Genomic DNA, 16,489 nt, shown 5'->3' with positions numbered 1-16,489 from the left:
GGGCATGGGAACTAAGGGCATGGAATCTGGAGGCATGAGACTTGGGCGGCATGATGTCTTTTGCCTCCTAGATGATTGGGGTATTGGCGAAAAAGACAATTGTTCCTCTTGAGCTTTAGATAGATACCAAATTCATGCTGGCTCAGAGAGAGTGGCACCATAGACTTTTGGCCGTCAATCAAGAGTCCCGTACATGGTTCAGTCTGGTGGTGGCAGGTTGTTTGCCCAGTGTGCTCTGGACATACTCTCCTATGGTCTTGCGTGTGAGAATACAACATCCATTGCTTGCTAGCACAATGTCATCGTCAGCACTGCAAGCACAAGTAGTCTATCCGCAGGGGTATGCGCTTTTCCTCGTCGGCATTTGCATTGAGAGTATCGTATCATAAGCTTATCCTAACCGTGCCACTTCGGCCAGCAAGGTTTCTTAAGCTATTCCAGCCTCACGCTTTCTGCCTCTCTAACAAGACTGTGGATGGTGCTACAGCGGCCATGCAGCTGGTACGGAGGATCGGGAGCTCGGGTATTGAGCATCCCTTCCTCACCTTTATCATGGGCAGTCTCCCAGCTGCAAATTGATCACCAGGGGCGTGCTTGATGACTTTCACGGCGTCAATTGAACCCTCTCTCTCAACGCAATATGTACAAAGGGAATCTGCTCCCTCGCGGGGGATTTTCCCAATTGGCGTCCCCAGTCAGCCCCAAAGGCACTACGCGGCATGATCCCATCCTTTCTCTCGGGATGGTTTTGACGATGGGATACCCGATTCCACGCGCAACACCATGGCCCCTCCTTCATCCAGGTTTCCTTGTTGATGCTAGGTTGTCTTCCTCTTTTTTTACAGCTTACATCGGTCGTAGTCGGGGTGGAAAACATCCGTCGTCTATGCCTTGGCCGCCTCCTCCTCCTCCTTGCGCGCCGCCGCCCTCGCACGCTTCTCGAGCAGGATCGACTTGCGCTCGCTCAGGATGGACGTCTGCTTGTCGTCGACGCCCTGCAGCCAGTAGCCGAAGCTGCCGCCGCCGATCATGTAGGCCGGGTAGGCCCAGAGGGACTCCTTGTTGAAGAAGGGGCGCATCTCGATGCCCATCTGCCAGAAGCGGACGGCGAAGCCTGTTGGGGTTCTAGTAAGCCACACTACTCCGAATCATATGGTCGCTTTATGCGTTGAGAAGCGGCGGGAGCATATCGGCGCCGGGACTCGGAGCGTCAATGGCTCGTGGTGGGCGGCGTATGGAACGATGCGAGGCTGGAAGGGGAAGGCTAGGGGAGGAGGTATCACGCACCGAAGCCACTCCAGAAAAGGATTCTGCCGACCATTGTCGATTGTAGAAAGAGGGTTCTTATCGGGGTATCGGACGTGTCAATTGACCAGTGTCGGAAGGAATGGGGGCCGCTTCCGTCGTTTCGCGATTGCGTCGGGGGTTCGATCGTGAGTGATGTCGAAGCTTGTCCGTACTCTCCCCGGATTGAAGGTGTGTGGTCCGCGTACCCGCCGGGTCGCCGGGACTGGGCTTGGGGCGGAACAATTGCAAATCCAGTTTTTCCGATTCGGTGGTCGAATTCCTGTTGGCATTGTGAATTGGGGTGGGTGGCTTGCAGCACTGTAAGTCCCCTGAAGGGCTGCGGGCTTAGGCGGTACAGTGCTGCAGGGGCCGCTGAACACTAAGTAGTATTAGGTGTCTCGAATCCAGTTAACGGTCGCCCGTCGAGGAACACAACACATTCTAATCTTTGAAGAATGGATGTTAAATATCTGGAAAATGAATGTACAGGTTTTATTGCTTTACGGTCAAAGGAAAACTAGAAAGAACCATCTGCATGGCCGCTGGTTTGGTGGAAAAAGGAGGTGCTTTGTATAACCAAGTCTGCTCGGTTCCACCTGATATCATGTTAGCATACTTAGATTTTTATTTCCCGAATATTTCCAATCAAATCCGATATGGTGTAGTGGCCAACATGATGCCCTCTCACCTCTTGAGAGGTTAGGCATAGCCCCGAGTTCGATTCTCGGTTTCGGAACATTTTGTTTTTGGCCTCATTGCCTTCCTTGCTTGATAGGCGCTTTTGGCTGGTAGAGCTTTACAGAAAGAAAAGGCTGACGAATAGATAGGAAAGCTTTGTAATGCGTGCCATCTTGATTGTCTTGCGGCGCAATGCACTTGCATATTCTTAGTATATCGTTGACCAAAGTCAGACGCACTCGTCACATTATCAGGGTATCATTATTGATCAGATTGTACACAGGCTCGGAGTGGCCTGCTCAAGGGCTCCGAAAGCCGTCTTCTACAGTACATGGCACATCTTACAAGGCACCACCAACCGCTTGGGCGATCCACATAGCTATCCTTACTTGGAGACCAACACGTCTCTCGTTATTAGAGAAGTCTTCGCGGGTGACACGCTCAGCGTGTTCTTGGAGCCAGGTCTGCTCCTCGCCCAGGCGTTTCTTAAGGCTCTCGTCTCTAGTTAGGATCATGGCGCCAGCCTCAAGGTCATGGGAGTAACTGCGCTTCGTGTAATTGGAGCTTCCCACAATGCTAATTGAGGGGTTCTGCTCTCCCGGCAGCGTGATCCAAAGACCCTTGGCGTGGTAGGTCCATCCGCCGGGCTCACCAACTGTTCCTTTACGCCACTCCTTCAGAACGATGGAATCGTCGAGCTTGCGTTCATGAACAGCGCGGACGAAACGGCGCGCAAGGAGGGTGTAGGCGCCCGGTAGGAGTCCGGATACGCCGGGGGACTGGTAAAATCCGTTCGCCTGTTGCGAGGCGGTAATAACAACGTTGTTCCGCGATGCTGTCGAGAGCAGCAGCTTGGTTAATGACGGTGCAGGGTTGAAGTATCCCGCAGTGAAGGTCCATGATGAGCCGCTGTATTCAGGCTTGCCGAGCGTCGATAGTACGTGAGTAATGGCTGGGAGCTCCGTCGAGGTATCCGGCTTCATGAGCTGAGACAGTTGAGCCAGAATATACACCTTGGTATCTTTGCCTGCATCTGCCGAGGCAGGTTGCTTGGGCGAAATCAGGGCATCCAGGGTTGGCGTGGTGGTGCCGATGAACTGCCTCGGTTCTTTCAGTGGCGAGGGTGCGGGATTAGACTTGGGCCAAGTCAATGTGAACCCAGCAGCTTCTTTCGAAGGCTCGACGAGGAAGCTAAAGGACGAGACGCCTTGGTGTATGTTCCAGAAGTAGTCGGTGACCTCTTTGGAAGAGAAGAGGTGGTAACGATCTTGCCGGTTTGTGAAGTAGTCGGAGGAGAGGTTTGCTCTGCATAGCTATTAGTCGCGGTTCGGTCATAGTGCATCAATATCGTACCCAGAGAGAATGATTTCATCGTCAATCCCATACAGCTTCATATGCTGCAGTCCCCATCCTTCGTTGATCCGCTTGGGGATGTACTTCTTTCTCACGCCTGTCAGGTTGGGTGTGTGGTACATCCGGATCTCAACTCTGTCGGCACCGAATTCCGACACCAATGGCGCAAGCAGAGATGCACATGACGGGTTCGGCTCCTCGCGAGTGCCTCGTAGGGCGTCCGTCAGGATGCTGAGCTTCAGCTCAGGGTTGTTTCGCAAAGCTTCATGCAAAGTCGCAATCTAAAAGTAGAGACCATCAGCCACTGCTTCTAATAGATCCATAGGTACGACAACATACCAGCTCCTTCTCCGTCTTTCCGATGTACAGAGTGGACAAGAATATCCTCCTCTTCGCGTTCCGTATCCGCTCCTATGCCTGTATTAGTCCCGTCCCTAAAGCCCGTTGCACTTGCGCGTGATGCACACCTTTAGTGTCTCGTAGAAATCGGCCGGCGTCCTAATGATCTGTATCTGGGAGCCGTTGATGCTGAAGGACGGTGCGATTTTGTCGAGCTCGTTCGCGAATGGCGCAAGCATGCCAGCAGCGCTACTGGAGCTCGAAGCCGATGGGGTACCGGCAGAAGGCATTGCGAATCGTCGGCATTGTGTTCGTGCGCGTGTGACATTCGTTTGGCCGAAGGGAATTTTGAGCTTCGTAGAGCACCGCGAAACACCGCGGACGATCATATCGCTTGACTGAATGAGAGTATGAACTAGCGCTTTCCAAGATGCTCAGTCAAAAGTCCATCCAAAGAAGGAGAGCTTCGAGATTCTAGGGACAAGGGTGAGTGCTCGAAGCTCCGTCATTGGTAGCGGGTTTTGCCGGGAGCGCAGGGGAGTCCAAAGCCCAATCGTCTTCGAGGTTATGTAATCCAAAGCTCCACTCCCGGTACCTGCGTCGTTCAACCTTCCCAAACGTCAAGTCTTCAATCACGTCGTCGATAGCACAGCTTCTCGAGGTCAATTGACCAGCCGCCACCATGTCGACCCCCGCGAGAACGTTCAACAACCTGCGCAAGATTGGCGTCAAGGCATGTATCCGATGCTCCCACCGCTGCGGTCAATGTCGCTAACTTTCGCCCGTAGGAATACTTCCGCCAGCTGCTGGTACATGGCCCACGAACCCCCCGATCGCCATTGCCCCTCTAACGCTCGAGAATAGTACATTGGCGACACCAAGCACGGTCGTCTTGTCGGCGAGGACAAGGCCGGCAACAAGTTCTACGAGAACAACGACGAACTCCCCCGTATGGAATCCCCGCGATCTGTACTTTCGATGAAGGAGAAGGCACTAACGAGAGGAGCCGATAGTGCGCACTCGATGGGTGGACTTTAAGAAGCACGACTACGACTCGGCGCAGGTTGAGCCTGGCTGGCACGCGTGGTTGGCCTACATGGTCGACAAGGCCCCTACCGAGGATGCCCTTCTTCAGACCAAGACGCGGAAGTGGGAGGTCCCGCATGTTCTCCCTAACTTCACTGCGACACCAGGAGCTTTCAAGACATACAGCACGTAAGTGTCAACGGGTAGTATTTGGGAAACATGCAGAGATGCTGACACCAGGTGGTATAGGACGAAGCCAAAGATTCGCTCTTGGGAGCCCAAGGCTATTGAGAGACAATGAGTGTTGAGAGAACGGAATGAATGTACATAACCAAGGTCGCTCGACGCAATTTCAGGGGGTTTTGCTTTGTGATCAATGGTCTCATGGATGTTGCAAAGTGAATACGTGCGAAGGTGAGAATAAACGAGTTGGCGCTGCGCAACCAACGTTCTCGTCTGAACTCTGAAGTTCGAAATCACTATAATTGTCGAAGTTACCGGAAAGCACTTTGTAACTGTCTGATAGGCATTAAAGCATGGGGACTGGAGAGGTGAAGACTCAACGGCGGCGGTTTGCAAGCTATCGGGGCAAAGCCTGGGTTGCCGGAAGGGCATACTGAGTGATGCTTCTAGTATTGCAGAGTGCGGTCTGTCTTCCTGAAGCTAACGAATTTCGTCTCAGGAGAGTACTCAGAGAAGTAACCTCACAAGACAGATAAGTAAGATTGCAATGCAAATGAATGGTCAACGATTTACACCGGTGCTCTCTTGGGCTTATAAATGCAGACCGCTTCTTTCTCGCATATGTGTATTTAGCCGCACATGAAAATGTAGAAGATATAGTAAGGCCAACAATATTTATAACGACCCTGGACACAAGGATATTCGTGATAACACTGCAATTCCTAGTCTCAGCCTCCCAATATTCGAGCTTGCAAAATCAATGCCGTGTCTCATGAGTGATGTGAATCCAGGCACAGAAACAGGGGCTCGTAGGAGAAAACCTTCCATCCTCCGTGGATGCGCTAAACACCGTTTGGCCGGGTACATGACTTCCTCCATCCAGAATATTGAGAACTTCTTGGAGTTTGGGTAATATTTGCGTCTTATAAGCTGTGAGAACTTCTGATGAGATATGTTCGGATCCCAATTTGGGTTGGTTGGTGGGTGGTAGTATGCTGGTACTCTGGAGACCACACGACAACATTCTTTTAACCGAAAGAAAGGCTGGTTCCAAAAAATAATTCAAGAGAACCCGTTTCAAATTTTGAAGGAAAACAGTACGGGAATGTTCTTGTTGACTTCATTCTCCCTATGGGTCCGATTGGGAGCAGCTACGCAATCAGTTGAAAGCATATTGCTGGGGTGAATAAATCTATGCTACACAGATCATCTTCTGTACTTTTTTTCGAGGTAGTTGGAGTCATTGTGGCTCGCCAGCCTCGCAACAGAAAGATACCGGCCTATACTCATTGTCGCAGCAGCATGTCTAATAGTGATATCGTCGGCGCTGGCTATAGCTCAGACTTCTGCTTGTCTTGCGCAACCTCCGCAAACCCCTTCTCCTCAAGCTTCAGGGATCCCACATCGGGCACAAGCGGCGTCTCCGTCCCCCGGGCGCCACCGCCGCGCCAACAGCGCCAGAAGCGACACCTTCCTCATCCGCCGCGAAGTTTTCCCACGCCGGCGGGTTGATCCTACTAGGATTAGGATCCGGCTTGAAGTGGTATCCCCTCGCCCTTGGCCTCGTTCCCGTGCCCTGCGGAAGCTCTGCCTCGTACACGGCGGCGAAGCGCTTGGCCTGTTCTTCGAACTTTTCCGCGCCCCCTCTGCGAGCGTCGCCCGAATGCCCGCGAAGAAATCCGTCATGACCTGGTGGTTGTGAATCTGCAGCAGCGTCCAACCGAGCATCTCTTTGGCATTGAGGAGGTGGTGCAAGAACGCTCGATGGTGTGTTGTGCAGGCGTAGCATTTGCAGCCTTCGACAAAGGGCTTTAGAGAGGTCTCGTTCTCAGAAGACCACATATCCTCGCCGAGCGGCAGGATGGTGGTGCTCTGGCTGGGTGGAGGGAAGGTAAAGGAGAGCGCTACGCCGGCGTCGGAGATGGAATTGACGAAAGGAATCGTGCAAACGTCGATTCCCAGAGAGATTTGGCGGAGGATCGCTTGGGGCGTAGCGGGAATGTGCAGAGAGAGACGAGGTAGCGAAAGCAGAGGTTCGTAGTTGTCATCAATATCAGGCAGAAGGTCCACGTCGTAGATGGCCAGTCCTGAAATATAGTCGATGATGTCGTCAGCCAAGTGACGAAGATGCTCCCACTGGATGGGATACGGCACCGCCAGGACTGGTGCAAACACAGAGACTCCGGACTCCTTCAGAGCCTCCCGTCTCTTGGGCGTCAGAAACGCATCAGTCCACTCTTCGGTGCGCTCGGCCATGCGGACGAGCTTCTTCGGGACTGGCATTGTGCTTGTGTGGAACAAGTCGGCCGGGCCGATGGCAATGTCAGGCTTGAGCGTCTCGACGGCTGCGGAGTACTCATCCGTAGTAAGGTTCCGGAAGCCAGTCGAGGTGAAGATAGCCATGAAGTTTGCGCCGTTGCCTACCGGAGTCTTAATCGCTGGGCATCGTCTAGGAGCAAGAATAGTGGCCATGCCTTCAGGGAGGCAGGAAAAGGTGTGGAGAGGCTTCTTGTCTGGCGAGGGTATTGAGAGCGCCGAAGGGTTCTTCTTCTCGATGACTTGTTCTTAGATTAGTTGTCCGCTCAAAATATTGATAACGAAGGCAAACAGGTTAACCAACAGTCCTCAAGCGCCATGTACGCTGCACTAACAGAAGAGTATTTCTCAAGGTTATCGGGCGTGACATGAGGAACGACACCTCTCGATGCCACGGCAATGTAATTCGGGGTTTCGATAGGGTTCCGTTTGGGAAGACTCAGTCTCCCCAGCCGAGCCGCCGAAGCGCCATCGACGGCTTTCTTCAGTATTTCGAATATCATGCCTTCCGAGTTCCTCTCCCCGTTGACAGTTTCCGCACTATTCATCTTGACACACTACCAACTCCTTCAACCAAGTCGTGAGTCAAACCCGGTGCCACAGGAAGCGGATGTGGTGATAGCTTGCTGATGCTAGGTCCGATAACGAAACTCCCCTGAAACCCCAAATAGTGAGTTCCCTCGAACTAGTTCTCGATGCTTACTCGCTTGCATTCACCGAATCAAGTCGAGGGCTGTGAGATGTTCTAGCGCAAGTGTAGTGAAAACGAAAAAGGCAGCCACGCGCGCGACAGTTCCAGCCACAACATGCAGGCAGTCGAATACGGGTGGGCGAGGCTTGCAGGTGTGGCTTGATGTTCACAAGAGTGGATCTGGTTGGAGCCCCAAGCTCTAGCCGATGACAGCGGGCAATCGCGGCTCGGGGTCCCGATGGGGGCACATGGAGCTCGGGGCGGACCCGGGCGAAGGGTGCTTGCAGGGGGGTTTGATCAAGCACAAACGCAGTGCGACCGAGCCGTCTTGGCCAATCATTTGACCAGATGCTGATCTGACCACACCCAGTGGCGCTGCAACAACAGATGTAATGCAGATCAACAACGAGATGGAGTTGTTGCTGCTTTTGCCCGTCCTTCTGCATGTCCGGCAGTCGGTCGATAGCCCTGCAGGTTCGCGGGATGACGTCTGTTGGCGTTGGCTACGGCAAAAGGTTGGCAGATTTCCAAAGAGGGCAGTGTAAGAGAACTGATGAAAATCTTAGTAGGAGTGTAGACCTTGACTCCGAAGGTTGGCCTCCAGGAGGGAAGTGGCCTCTAGGTAGCGACAGTCCCGTCCGTCAATTGTACCTGACTGTTTTACCATCTATGTTTGATGTCGGAGACCAACACCACAGACTAGTAGAACATAGTGGTTCAACAACCAAATGAATTAAACGAGAAAATATTAGGTAAACGGATCGTTTTTAGAGTCCAATATATCTAATCCTATTTGAACCGTCCCTAACCAGTCTTCTTCGCCGCTAGTTATATCGTGACCAGCTTTGGCATACATTCTTCTCGAACTCTCCAACATGTAACTAGTCATAATCATTAGATAGGCTCATCTCTCGGCTCAATGAGAACCTCGTTGACGGCAACGTGCTCAGGCTGGCACACCGCGTACACAATTGAAGAGGCAACGTCCTCGGGGTCCAGAACCTTGGCACCCGTAGGCTCGCCGTACTTCTTGATCGCCTCGGCGTCGGTAGACATGCCTAGCAACTCTGTGGCAGTGTTGCCGGGCTGGATCGAAGTAACACGCAGCCCTGTGCCAGCCGTCTCGAGACGCAAGCTCTGCAAAGTAGCCTCCACAAAGAACTTGCTGGCCGAGTAGACACCCAGACCGGGAAACACCTTACGGCCGGCGTCGGAAGAGATGGCCACAATATGACCCTTTCCGCGGCTTAGCATGCCAGGGACTGTACTCGAGAGGCAGTGCAGGAGACCCTTGCAGTTGACATCAACGGTGCGCTCCCAGTCCTCTGTATGGTTGTTCGCCATCATGGTGAAGTACATGACACCAGCGCAGCTCACGAGGATGTCGACAGGGCCAAGCTTATCGGCTGCCGCTTGCATGAGCGACGCAACATCCTCCTTCTTTGTGACGTCTGTCTTGTGGATAAGGACCTTGCCGCCGGTGCCGGCAAGCTTGGCCTTCACACCTTCTAGGGCTTCTGTGCGCCTCGCAGCAAGGGCGATGTGAGCACCCTCCTTGGCAAGACCAGCTGCAACAGCCGCTCCGATGCCGGAAGAAGCGCCGGTGATAACGGCAACCTTGCCCGCCAACCGGCCCTTGTTGACGCGGGACGTGACACCATTGGCATCTGCGCGGCGCGGAGGTCTTGAAAGCCAGCCTCTGGCGCAGAAGTGACGAGTGTAAGTTTCGAGCAAGTTGGTGTCAATCTTGGGACGGTGGAGGTTGTACAGAGCCAGAGCAGGTGCCGTGGCATCGTCCTTGAGGACAGTAACTGCCTGCAGAGCCTCGGCGGTAGGCATACCACCGCGCAGAATATCTACAGTGAAAGGCACGTCGCCAGCAGTACCGAAGCCTCGCTTCTTGGTCCAGAGCTCGACCCAGTCATCCCACGGCACGCGCGTAGTCGGAAACCCGAGCTCGTTCAGGGTGTCGAAAATGTAGTTGGCGGAAACTGGGTTGGGGTCACCGAGGTGGTAGACAAGTTGCTTAGGGTCGGTGTGGTTGGCAAGAGTTGTAATCGCCGCACTGACAAAGTCGACAGGCGTCATCTCAGCAAACCAACCATCGACATGAGGCGCAGTCTTGAGATGCAACGACTCCACAATCAGGGCATTCAGAAGATCCCAGGCATTGCACGAACCCGTCTTGCTGTGGCCGCTGATCGTACCGGGTCGGTAGACTTTACACGGCATTCCACGACGAGCCGCCTCATAGACTAGCTTCTCAGCCACCCACTTGGTCTGCCCATAGCCGTCAATCAGCTTGTCAGGAACGTCATCAATGTCGACCATGGCATCTTCGGACCAGCCTGCTACAGACGGCGTCAGAACACCGTTCGTGGAAACGTGGTGAAGAGTGGCGCCGCTCTTGGACGCCAGGCGCAAAATCTCCTTGGTACCTCCGACGTTGGGACTTCTCAACGCAGCATAGGGGTACACGAGGTTGACAGTCGCAGCGGCGTGAATAATGACCTCGACACGGGAAGCAATGTCATCGTAAACTTCCGAGGCGAGACCGAGATGCTCACGAGACAGGTTTCCGGGTAAAATCTCCATCCTGTCGAGCAGGGAGTCGTCCCAAATGCCGAGATCGATGAGATTCTTGCGAATTCTAGCCATACCAGCAGGACGCATGTCTTCCGTGGGGTCTGTGAACCGAACGAGGCAGATGATGTGCGCCGAGGTGGTCTCAACGAGGTACTTGAGAAGGAAGGCACCAAGGTATCCAGTCGCACCCGTCAGGAGAACCGTGTCGGCATCGTTGAGACGACGCATTGGAGTACCGTTTGACTGGATGTCCTCCGGCAGAACGGAATCAGCACGGAGAACGGCGGGAAGATCAGCTTGTACAGCCGCAGTGTGGCCATCGCGAGCATCACGAATCGCTTGCAGGTGTCCTTGCAGGGTGGGTGTGCCGGCAAGGGGGGCAAGCGAGACCGGGAATCCAAACTCCTTGGTGAATCGGTTCGCTAGGTCTGCCAGAACGAGGGAGTGGCCTCCAATGTCGAAGAAGTCGTGCTCCTCAGTGATGGCACTGTCGGGCATGTTGAGGGCAGCAGCCCAGAGCTTCTTGATAGTCTCCAGCTTTATCTTCGTGTTCTGTTCCTTCTCGCCGTTGACGGCAAGCTTGGGACTCGGTGGTGGCGGCAGCGCTTTCAAATCGGTCTTGCCGGAAACACCGTGAGTAGGAAGCTGTTCAAGCTCAACCCAGTATGTGGGGATCATGTAAAGGGCAAGATGTTCCCCAAGAACGCGTCTGGCCGCGGGACTGTATCCAGATTCATCGATTACGACATCCGCTCGGCCTCTCTTCTCGTCGTTGTCACGGACAATATAAGCAACGAGTTGTCTCTCGAGGCCCTCTCCGTGGGAGGATACCGCACAGTCACGCACAGCCAGGTGCTTGACAATGGCGTTCTCAACTGCACCGGGCTGAACCGTGTAGCCACGAGTCTTGATCATGCCACCTGCTCTGCCAGTGATCTCCAGAAGGCCAGAGGGCAGCACGCGAGCAAGGTCGCCAGTGCGGTACATGCGGGCTCCTTCCTTCTTGTCGAAAGGGTCCGGATGAAAAGCCTTAGCAGTAGTCTCTGGCAGGTTCAGGTATCCTCTAGCCAGGAGGTCACCGCCAACGTAGAGCTCTCCGCTGACGTTGTTGCCAACTCTGTTACCAGCTTCATCCATGATGTAGATGTGCTCTGGGTCCATAGGTGGGCCAACGGGGCAAACGCGGGCCTCAAAGTCAACAAACGTGCGAATGTCACCAGCAGCGACCTCGTGGGTCTCGCTAGCGCTGTAGACGTTCAGGAGCCTAGTTTCAGGCAAAGCCTTCATGGCTCTGCGGCAGAGATCTGTAGTTACGACCTCGCCGTTCAGCCACAGAGACCGCAACTTGGGCAAGCGCTTGCTCAGGTCAGGGTGACGAGACAGAACAGTTGCCAGCAACGTAGGCGTCATGAGCGTGTCCGTGATCTGTCGAGAGTCAAGCAAGTTGACAAGAGCTGATGGGTCATAACTAGCGCTGTCCGGGACAGCGAAGACGGTTGCTCCGCGCAAAAGGGGGCGAAGCATCTCCCAAACGAAAAACACGTTGCAGGCTACACGATCGCCCGGCTGCAAGTCGCTCAGGCCAAACCTGAGATCGTATGAGAGCACCGCGGCTCTGTGAGGATTGGCAATGCCTTTTGGCTGGCCGGTCGTGCCTGAGGAGTACGACACGAACGCAAGACGCTCCAGGTCGTCGCTAGCGGGTAACGGGGAAAGCTCGCCGTTTGCATGGCCGTTGACTGTCGTCTTACTGGGCTCATCACAGACGATGATTGGCACATCCGCCTTGATGTGATTGACGTGTGCGCTTTGGGTGATGACTACTGTTGGCTTTGCGTCCTGGATGACATCGCGCAAAAGCCCAGAAGGGTACGCGAGCTCAAGCACTAGGAAAGCACCACCCGCGCGAAGAGCAGCCAGAGAAGCAATGACATAGTCTGCACTCCGGCTCATGAGCACGCCAACAAGGCTGTCTCTACCAACTCCATAATGCCGACGCAAACGGTCGGCGAGGGCTTGTGTCTCTTGATCCAATTCTGCATAGGTAAGAGTTCGTGACTCGTCCTCAAGAGCAATGGCATCTGGGGTGGCCTTGGCCTGCTGCTCAAAGAGCGCGGCGAGGTCCTTGGTGATGTCGAGAATAGGCATGGTGACAAAAGTGTGATAAGGGGGTATATGGTAGCCAATTCGTGAGATCGCAGATAAAACCAAAAAAAAGCGGTCACTTCCAAAGGGATGCGATAAGAGAGTTGTGAGGAGGGAAAATACACAGACAATGAAGTCTGGAGAAGAAAAGGCTGTTGTGGTAGGCTTCAAAAAAACCACTTCTAACCTCTTTGATAAAAGTAGCAGGGCCGCAGCTTTAAATCTGGGAAGGAAAGAGGTCACGAGACAAAGTTGCGAGAAGCTCTTCCAACTGGCTACTTAAAGTAGTTGAGGCAAGGAGTGACGCGGAAACGACACAACCAACAGGACGGGAAGGCAAATGTGTGTGTACCTTGCTTGGCTTCAAGTCTCTTCCCGGTTACAATTCCCTCAACAAGTTGAACCGCCGACGAAGCGTACACGTGTAGGGTAGCACATGCAGCACCGACAGCCGTCACGAAGCGATCAATCATCGGTAGGGGATAGACCAGGCCAATCCATCGCACCCACCATCGGGAGGAAACGGCCAATGAGATGCATGGTTGCCAAGTTGACCGATAGTTTAAATGGGTCGAAAGGAAAAAGAAGGCGATAGAAGCCGTCCCAGGTCTAAGGTGAAAGAGTGTGGAAGGTAAGGTTCAGCTCGTATCGGTTTCCGTGTTCTCTATGTGGCTATCAGGAACAAAAGACTGCCCTAGCACCGCTGAAAACGCATTAATCAAGGGTTTGAACTGCTCCAGTTGCGACCCTAAGTAACTAGGCGGCATAGGATGCTTCATTTAGCGAATTCGTACCCAATAATGCGGTGAAGGCACGTCAAGGGGAAAGTCAACGTTGAGACTGCGAGCACATGCCAAAAAATTGTAGAGGCGATATCGGTGACGAAAAAAGTCTAAACCGCGTGGGGGCTGAAGTGGCATTTTAAGCATGAACAAGTGAGAGAGTTGCAGATTGTCATTTAAAGCCAGGCCAGCCCGCGAATTCGATCTGTCCCTGTCAAATGACTCGCCGCATTGCTGCTGACGGCTGTTGAGAGTGCGACAGATACGCCACTAGTACGAATCGGCGGCAAAGTCGGACCGTCATGTGGCTGAGTATCGGCGTGGGGTATCGGTGGCTGGGGTAGTCGGGTCGGCCGCCGCCCCTCCGACACCCGGTCCACACTCATACCCCATTCAGCTCTTCCGTTCTCGTTCCACCAAAAGCGGCAGCCCGGGTACGTACCCATGATCGCACTCTACCTATCGCCACGCGGAACGCCGGCCACGCGCACGCAAGGACCAACCGATGCTCCACCTGCCAGGGCCAAGTCAGGTCAGACAGGGAACAGAGGTACTGCGGTGCCGCGGGATCGTCTGCTTCAGGATCACTGGCTAATGCGGTTCCTGAGCTCTTCCTTGTGCCACAGCGCTGCCATCCATAGGCTGCCCTCCCTCAGTCTGATGTTTCGAAGCCAATGCGTTGACGCCGCTCTCCAGCTGGACGAGAGGCCAGCGAAACGTTCGTTTCACGACCGAGAACCTCGTCACTTCATAGCATCGCATTGATACCACTGCTCTCTGCCTTTCTGGTATGACCTCCCGCTACGCCCCCGATGCCGAGCCTTTTCTTTGCTGACTGATCGTCATGGCGTAGCCCTCCTTAGATTCCATAACGGCTTAGCTCCTCAGATCTCGCCCCTGTCCGGTCGGGGGAATCGTCACAAGTTACCTTACATATCTTGCCTAGCCCCACGTCCATTACCTCCACCATGGTTGACGGAAGACATGAACACGAACCGCTCTTAGCCACCATGGAGCGACAACAGGCCAACGAGCCTGCGAACCGGGCAAACGCCGCGGAGCACCCCGATGCGCCGCTCGAGGATACCGGACGCCGCGAGCTCGAGGTCGATGACGATTCCTCCCCATCGACGCCCCGGTTCATGCAGGACGAAGGGCCATGGAAGCGGTGGAGATGGGTGCCATACCCGGTGCGCCGCATCCTGAAGGCCACCGCGAAGTGGTCAAAGGGCCCGCCGAACCCGCAGGACTACAAGATCAAACCCATACTGCCCCAAATCCAAGAGTTTCCTCTCGTCTTGGTCGATCGATACCTACGAAGCTTCAAACACCGAGTCGGCCTTGTTTTTCTTTACGTCGCTATATGGATCATCGCGTTCGCTTTGGTTAAGAGGAGCGAGACGTTTGCTACAGAGATCGAGGGATGGGGAGCGCCGCAGCAGATTGGATGCGGCGCGACATATTGGGGTCGCGGAAACAACTGCGGCCTCAATGGTGCTGATTGCCGCCCATTCAACGGTAGCGGGTTCCCTTTTAGGTGCTCGGCCAATTGCGCTGGTTACATGGTCCTGAACCCGAGGGCTGTAGGAGATCAGGAGATCGTTTACCAGCCGCTCGTCATCGGCGGACCAGCCGACAACTCTAGTTCGCCCATCTACCGTGGCGATTCGTTCCTCTGCAGTGCCGCCATTCATGCTGGCGTGATCTCCAACGAAAACGGAGGGTGTGGTGTTGTCCGCCTTGTTGGACGACATGAGGGTTTCGTCAGCTCCAGCAGGAATGACATCGACAGCATCAGTTTCGACTCCTATTTCCCGCTATCATTTACGTTTGAACCAGGCATCCAATGCAAAGCACGGGACCTCCGATGGAATCTGTTGGCGGTATCTGTCGTCTTTACGACAGTCCTCTCTCTGTTTACGGCGTCACCCGCGCTCTTTTTCTTCTCCATCTTTACTGGTATATTCTGGCACGTCGGGCTCGCCTCTGACCCGCCGAACCACTACTCCGTCGCCGACCTCGTGTCGAACATTGTTGGCAAATTCCTCCCTGCCATGTTCTGCGCCTGGGTCATGTACGACAAAATGGGTGTCCGGCGGACACTCACTGGTCTTACTGCTCAGATTGAGAAGACAATTTTGTGGCTCGGTGGGTGCTGGGTCGGCGCGCTCAGCAACTACACCTTCAGCTGGATCCCAATTCAGCGGCTCAACGCGCATGATCTGAACCAGCAACCAGGAGCCAAGGCGGCCTTGGCAGCCATTATCATCGTCCTGGTCGTCATCGTTGCTCAGCAGGTGTGGTATTTCAGACAAGAAGGTCGTCTGCTGAAGTATCTCAAGCTCTACCTGCTTTTCCTTGCAGGGATCATTGTCTGCCTCGTCCTACCGGACTTGAGTCTCCGTATTCACCACTACATCCTGGCCCTGCTGTTGCTCCCGGGCACGAGCATGCAAACGAGACCTTCGCTGCTCTACCAAGGACTCCTGGTCGGGCTCTTCATCAACGGCGTCGCTCGGTGGGGTTTCGACGCCGTGTTGCAGACGCCTGCAGCCCTTCAAGGCGACGCACAGCATGGTTCGGTGCTGCCCAACATCTTCCCGCCCGTCATCGACCTGGGCCAGGCCATGTGGAGCATCAACTTCACCTGGAACAGCCCTCCTGAGGGAGCGCGGTACGATGGCATCAGCGTCCTGGTTAACGACGTGGAACGCTTCCGCTCGTACTTTGACGATGGCCCCGTCCCTGCGAAGAGTTTTGTTTGGAACCGTGAGAGTGAACTTGGACTGAACGAGTATTTCCGCTTCGGTTTCATGGAAGGCAGCACGAGTTACGATTTCACTAAAGCTGGCATTTGGAATGCCGAAGGTAGATGGATAGACATGAAGCCGGGCCCTTCCATGATCCGGGCCCGGTCTCTAGGAGATGAGGATGAGTTTGCGCCGCGATGATTGTGGCTTTACAATGAGCCTTTACACTAGACAGACGAGTTGCATATATACATCTTGGGCCTTTTCACTAGGACTTCATCCTTCTGGAAAGTAGCATGGTTTCTCTCATCTCTCCGCAGCAATGCATTATTCTTATTTTTGGTATGATTATG

At 54.1% G+C, this 16,489-nt stretch overlaps 5 protein-coding genes and 1 non-coding gene across 6 annotated transcripts; 3 read left to right on the top strand and 3 right to left on the bottom strand.

The window, feature by feature from the left end:
• Positions 1-884: 884 nt before the first annotated feature.
• Positions 885-1,321, bottom strand: ColSpa_00971 (uncharacterized protein; the record flags this gene model as incomplete). Its single annotated transcript, XM_049267183.1, has 2 exons — positions 885-1,114; positions 1,288-1,321. 2 exons carry the CDS (start codon positions 1,319-1,321, stop codon positions 885-887), a joined length of 264 nt encoding a protein of 87 aa, XP_049123140.1.
• Positions 1,322-1,937: 616 nt separating this feature from the next.
• Positions 1,938-2,023, top strand: ColSpa_tRNA_044. Its single transcript is given in 2 exon segments — positions 1,938-1,974; positions 1,989-2,023. It is a non-coding gene; the product is annotated as a tRNA-Glu (tRNA).
• Positions 2,024-2,306: 283 nt separating this feature from the next.
• On the bottom strand, positions 2,307-3,947 carry ColSpa_00970 (CDP-diacylglycerol--glycerol-3-phosphate 3-phosphatidyltransferase; the record flags this gene model as incomplete). Its single annotated transcript, XM_049267182.1, has 4 exons — positions 2,307-3,270; positions 3,319-3,599; positions 3,658-3,729; positions 3,786-3,947. The coding sequence occupies 4 exons, from the start codon at positions 3,945-3,947 to the stop codon at positions 2,307-2,309; spliced, it is 1,479 nt and encodes a 492-aa protein (XP_049123139.1).
• A 392-nt stretch (positions 3,948-4,339) lies between these two features.
• Positions 4,340-4,876, top strand: ColSpa_00969 (NADH dehydrogenase [ubiquinone] 1 alpha subcomplex subunit N7BM; the record flags this gene model as incomplete). The annotated part of the gene is made up of 3 exons (XM_049267181.1): positions 4,340-4,384; positions 4,522-4,606; positions 4,671-4,876. 3 exons carry the CDS (start codon positions 4,340-4,342, stop codon positions 4,874-4,876), a joined length of 336 nt encoding a protein of 111 aa, XP_049123138.1.
• A 3,891-nt stretch (positions 4,877-8,767) lies between these two features.
• On the bottom strand, positions 8,768-12,607 carry ColSpa_00968 (linear gramicidin synthase subunit D; the record flags this gene model as incomplete). The annotated part of the gene is made up of 1 exon (XM_049267180.1): positions 8,768-12,607. One exon carries the CDS (start codon positions 12,605-12,607, stop codon positions 8,768-8,770), a length of 3,840 nt encoding a protein of 1,279 aa, XP_049123137.1.
• Positions 12,608-14,396: 1,789 nt separating this feature from the next.
• On the top strand, positions 14,397-16,337 carry ColSpa_00967 (uncharacterized protein; the record flags this gene model as incomplete). The annotated part of the gene is made up of 1 exon (XM_049267179.1): positions 14,397-16,337. One exon carries the CDS (start codon positions 14,397-14,399, stop codon positions 16,335-16,337), a length of 1,941 nt encoding a protein of 646 aa, XP_049123136.1.
• Positions 16,338-16,489: the final 152 nt, after the last annotated feature.

This window comes from Colletotrichum spaethianum (genome assembly GCF_022836535.1).
Source record: "Colletotrichum spaethianum MAFF 239500 DNA, contig02, whole genome shotgun sequence".
NCBI classification, from domain to species: Eukaryota; Fungi; Ascomycota; class Sordariomycetes; order Glomerellales; family Glomerellaceae; genus Colletotrichum; species Colletotrichum spaethianum.
Note: the sequence above shows the minus strand (reverse complement) of the source record. Positions and strands in the feature narration are given on the sequence as shown.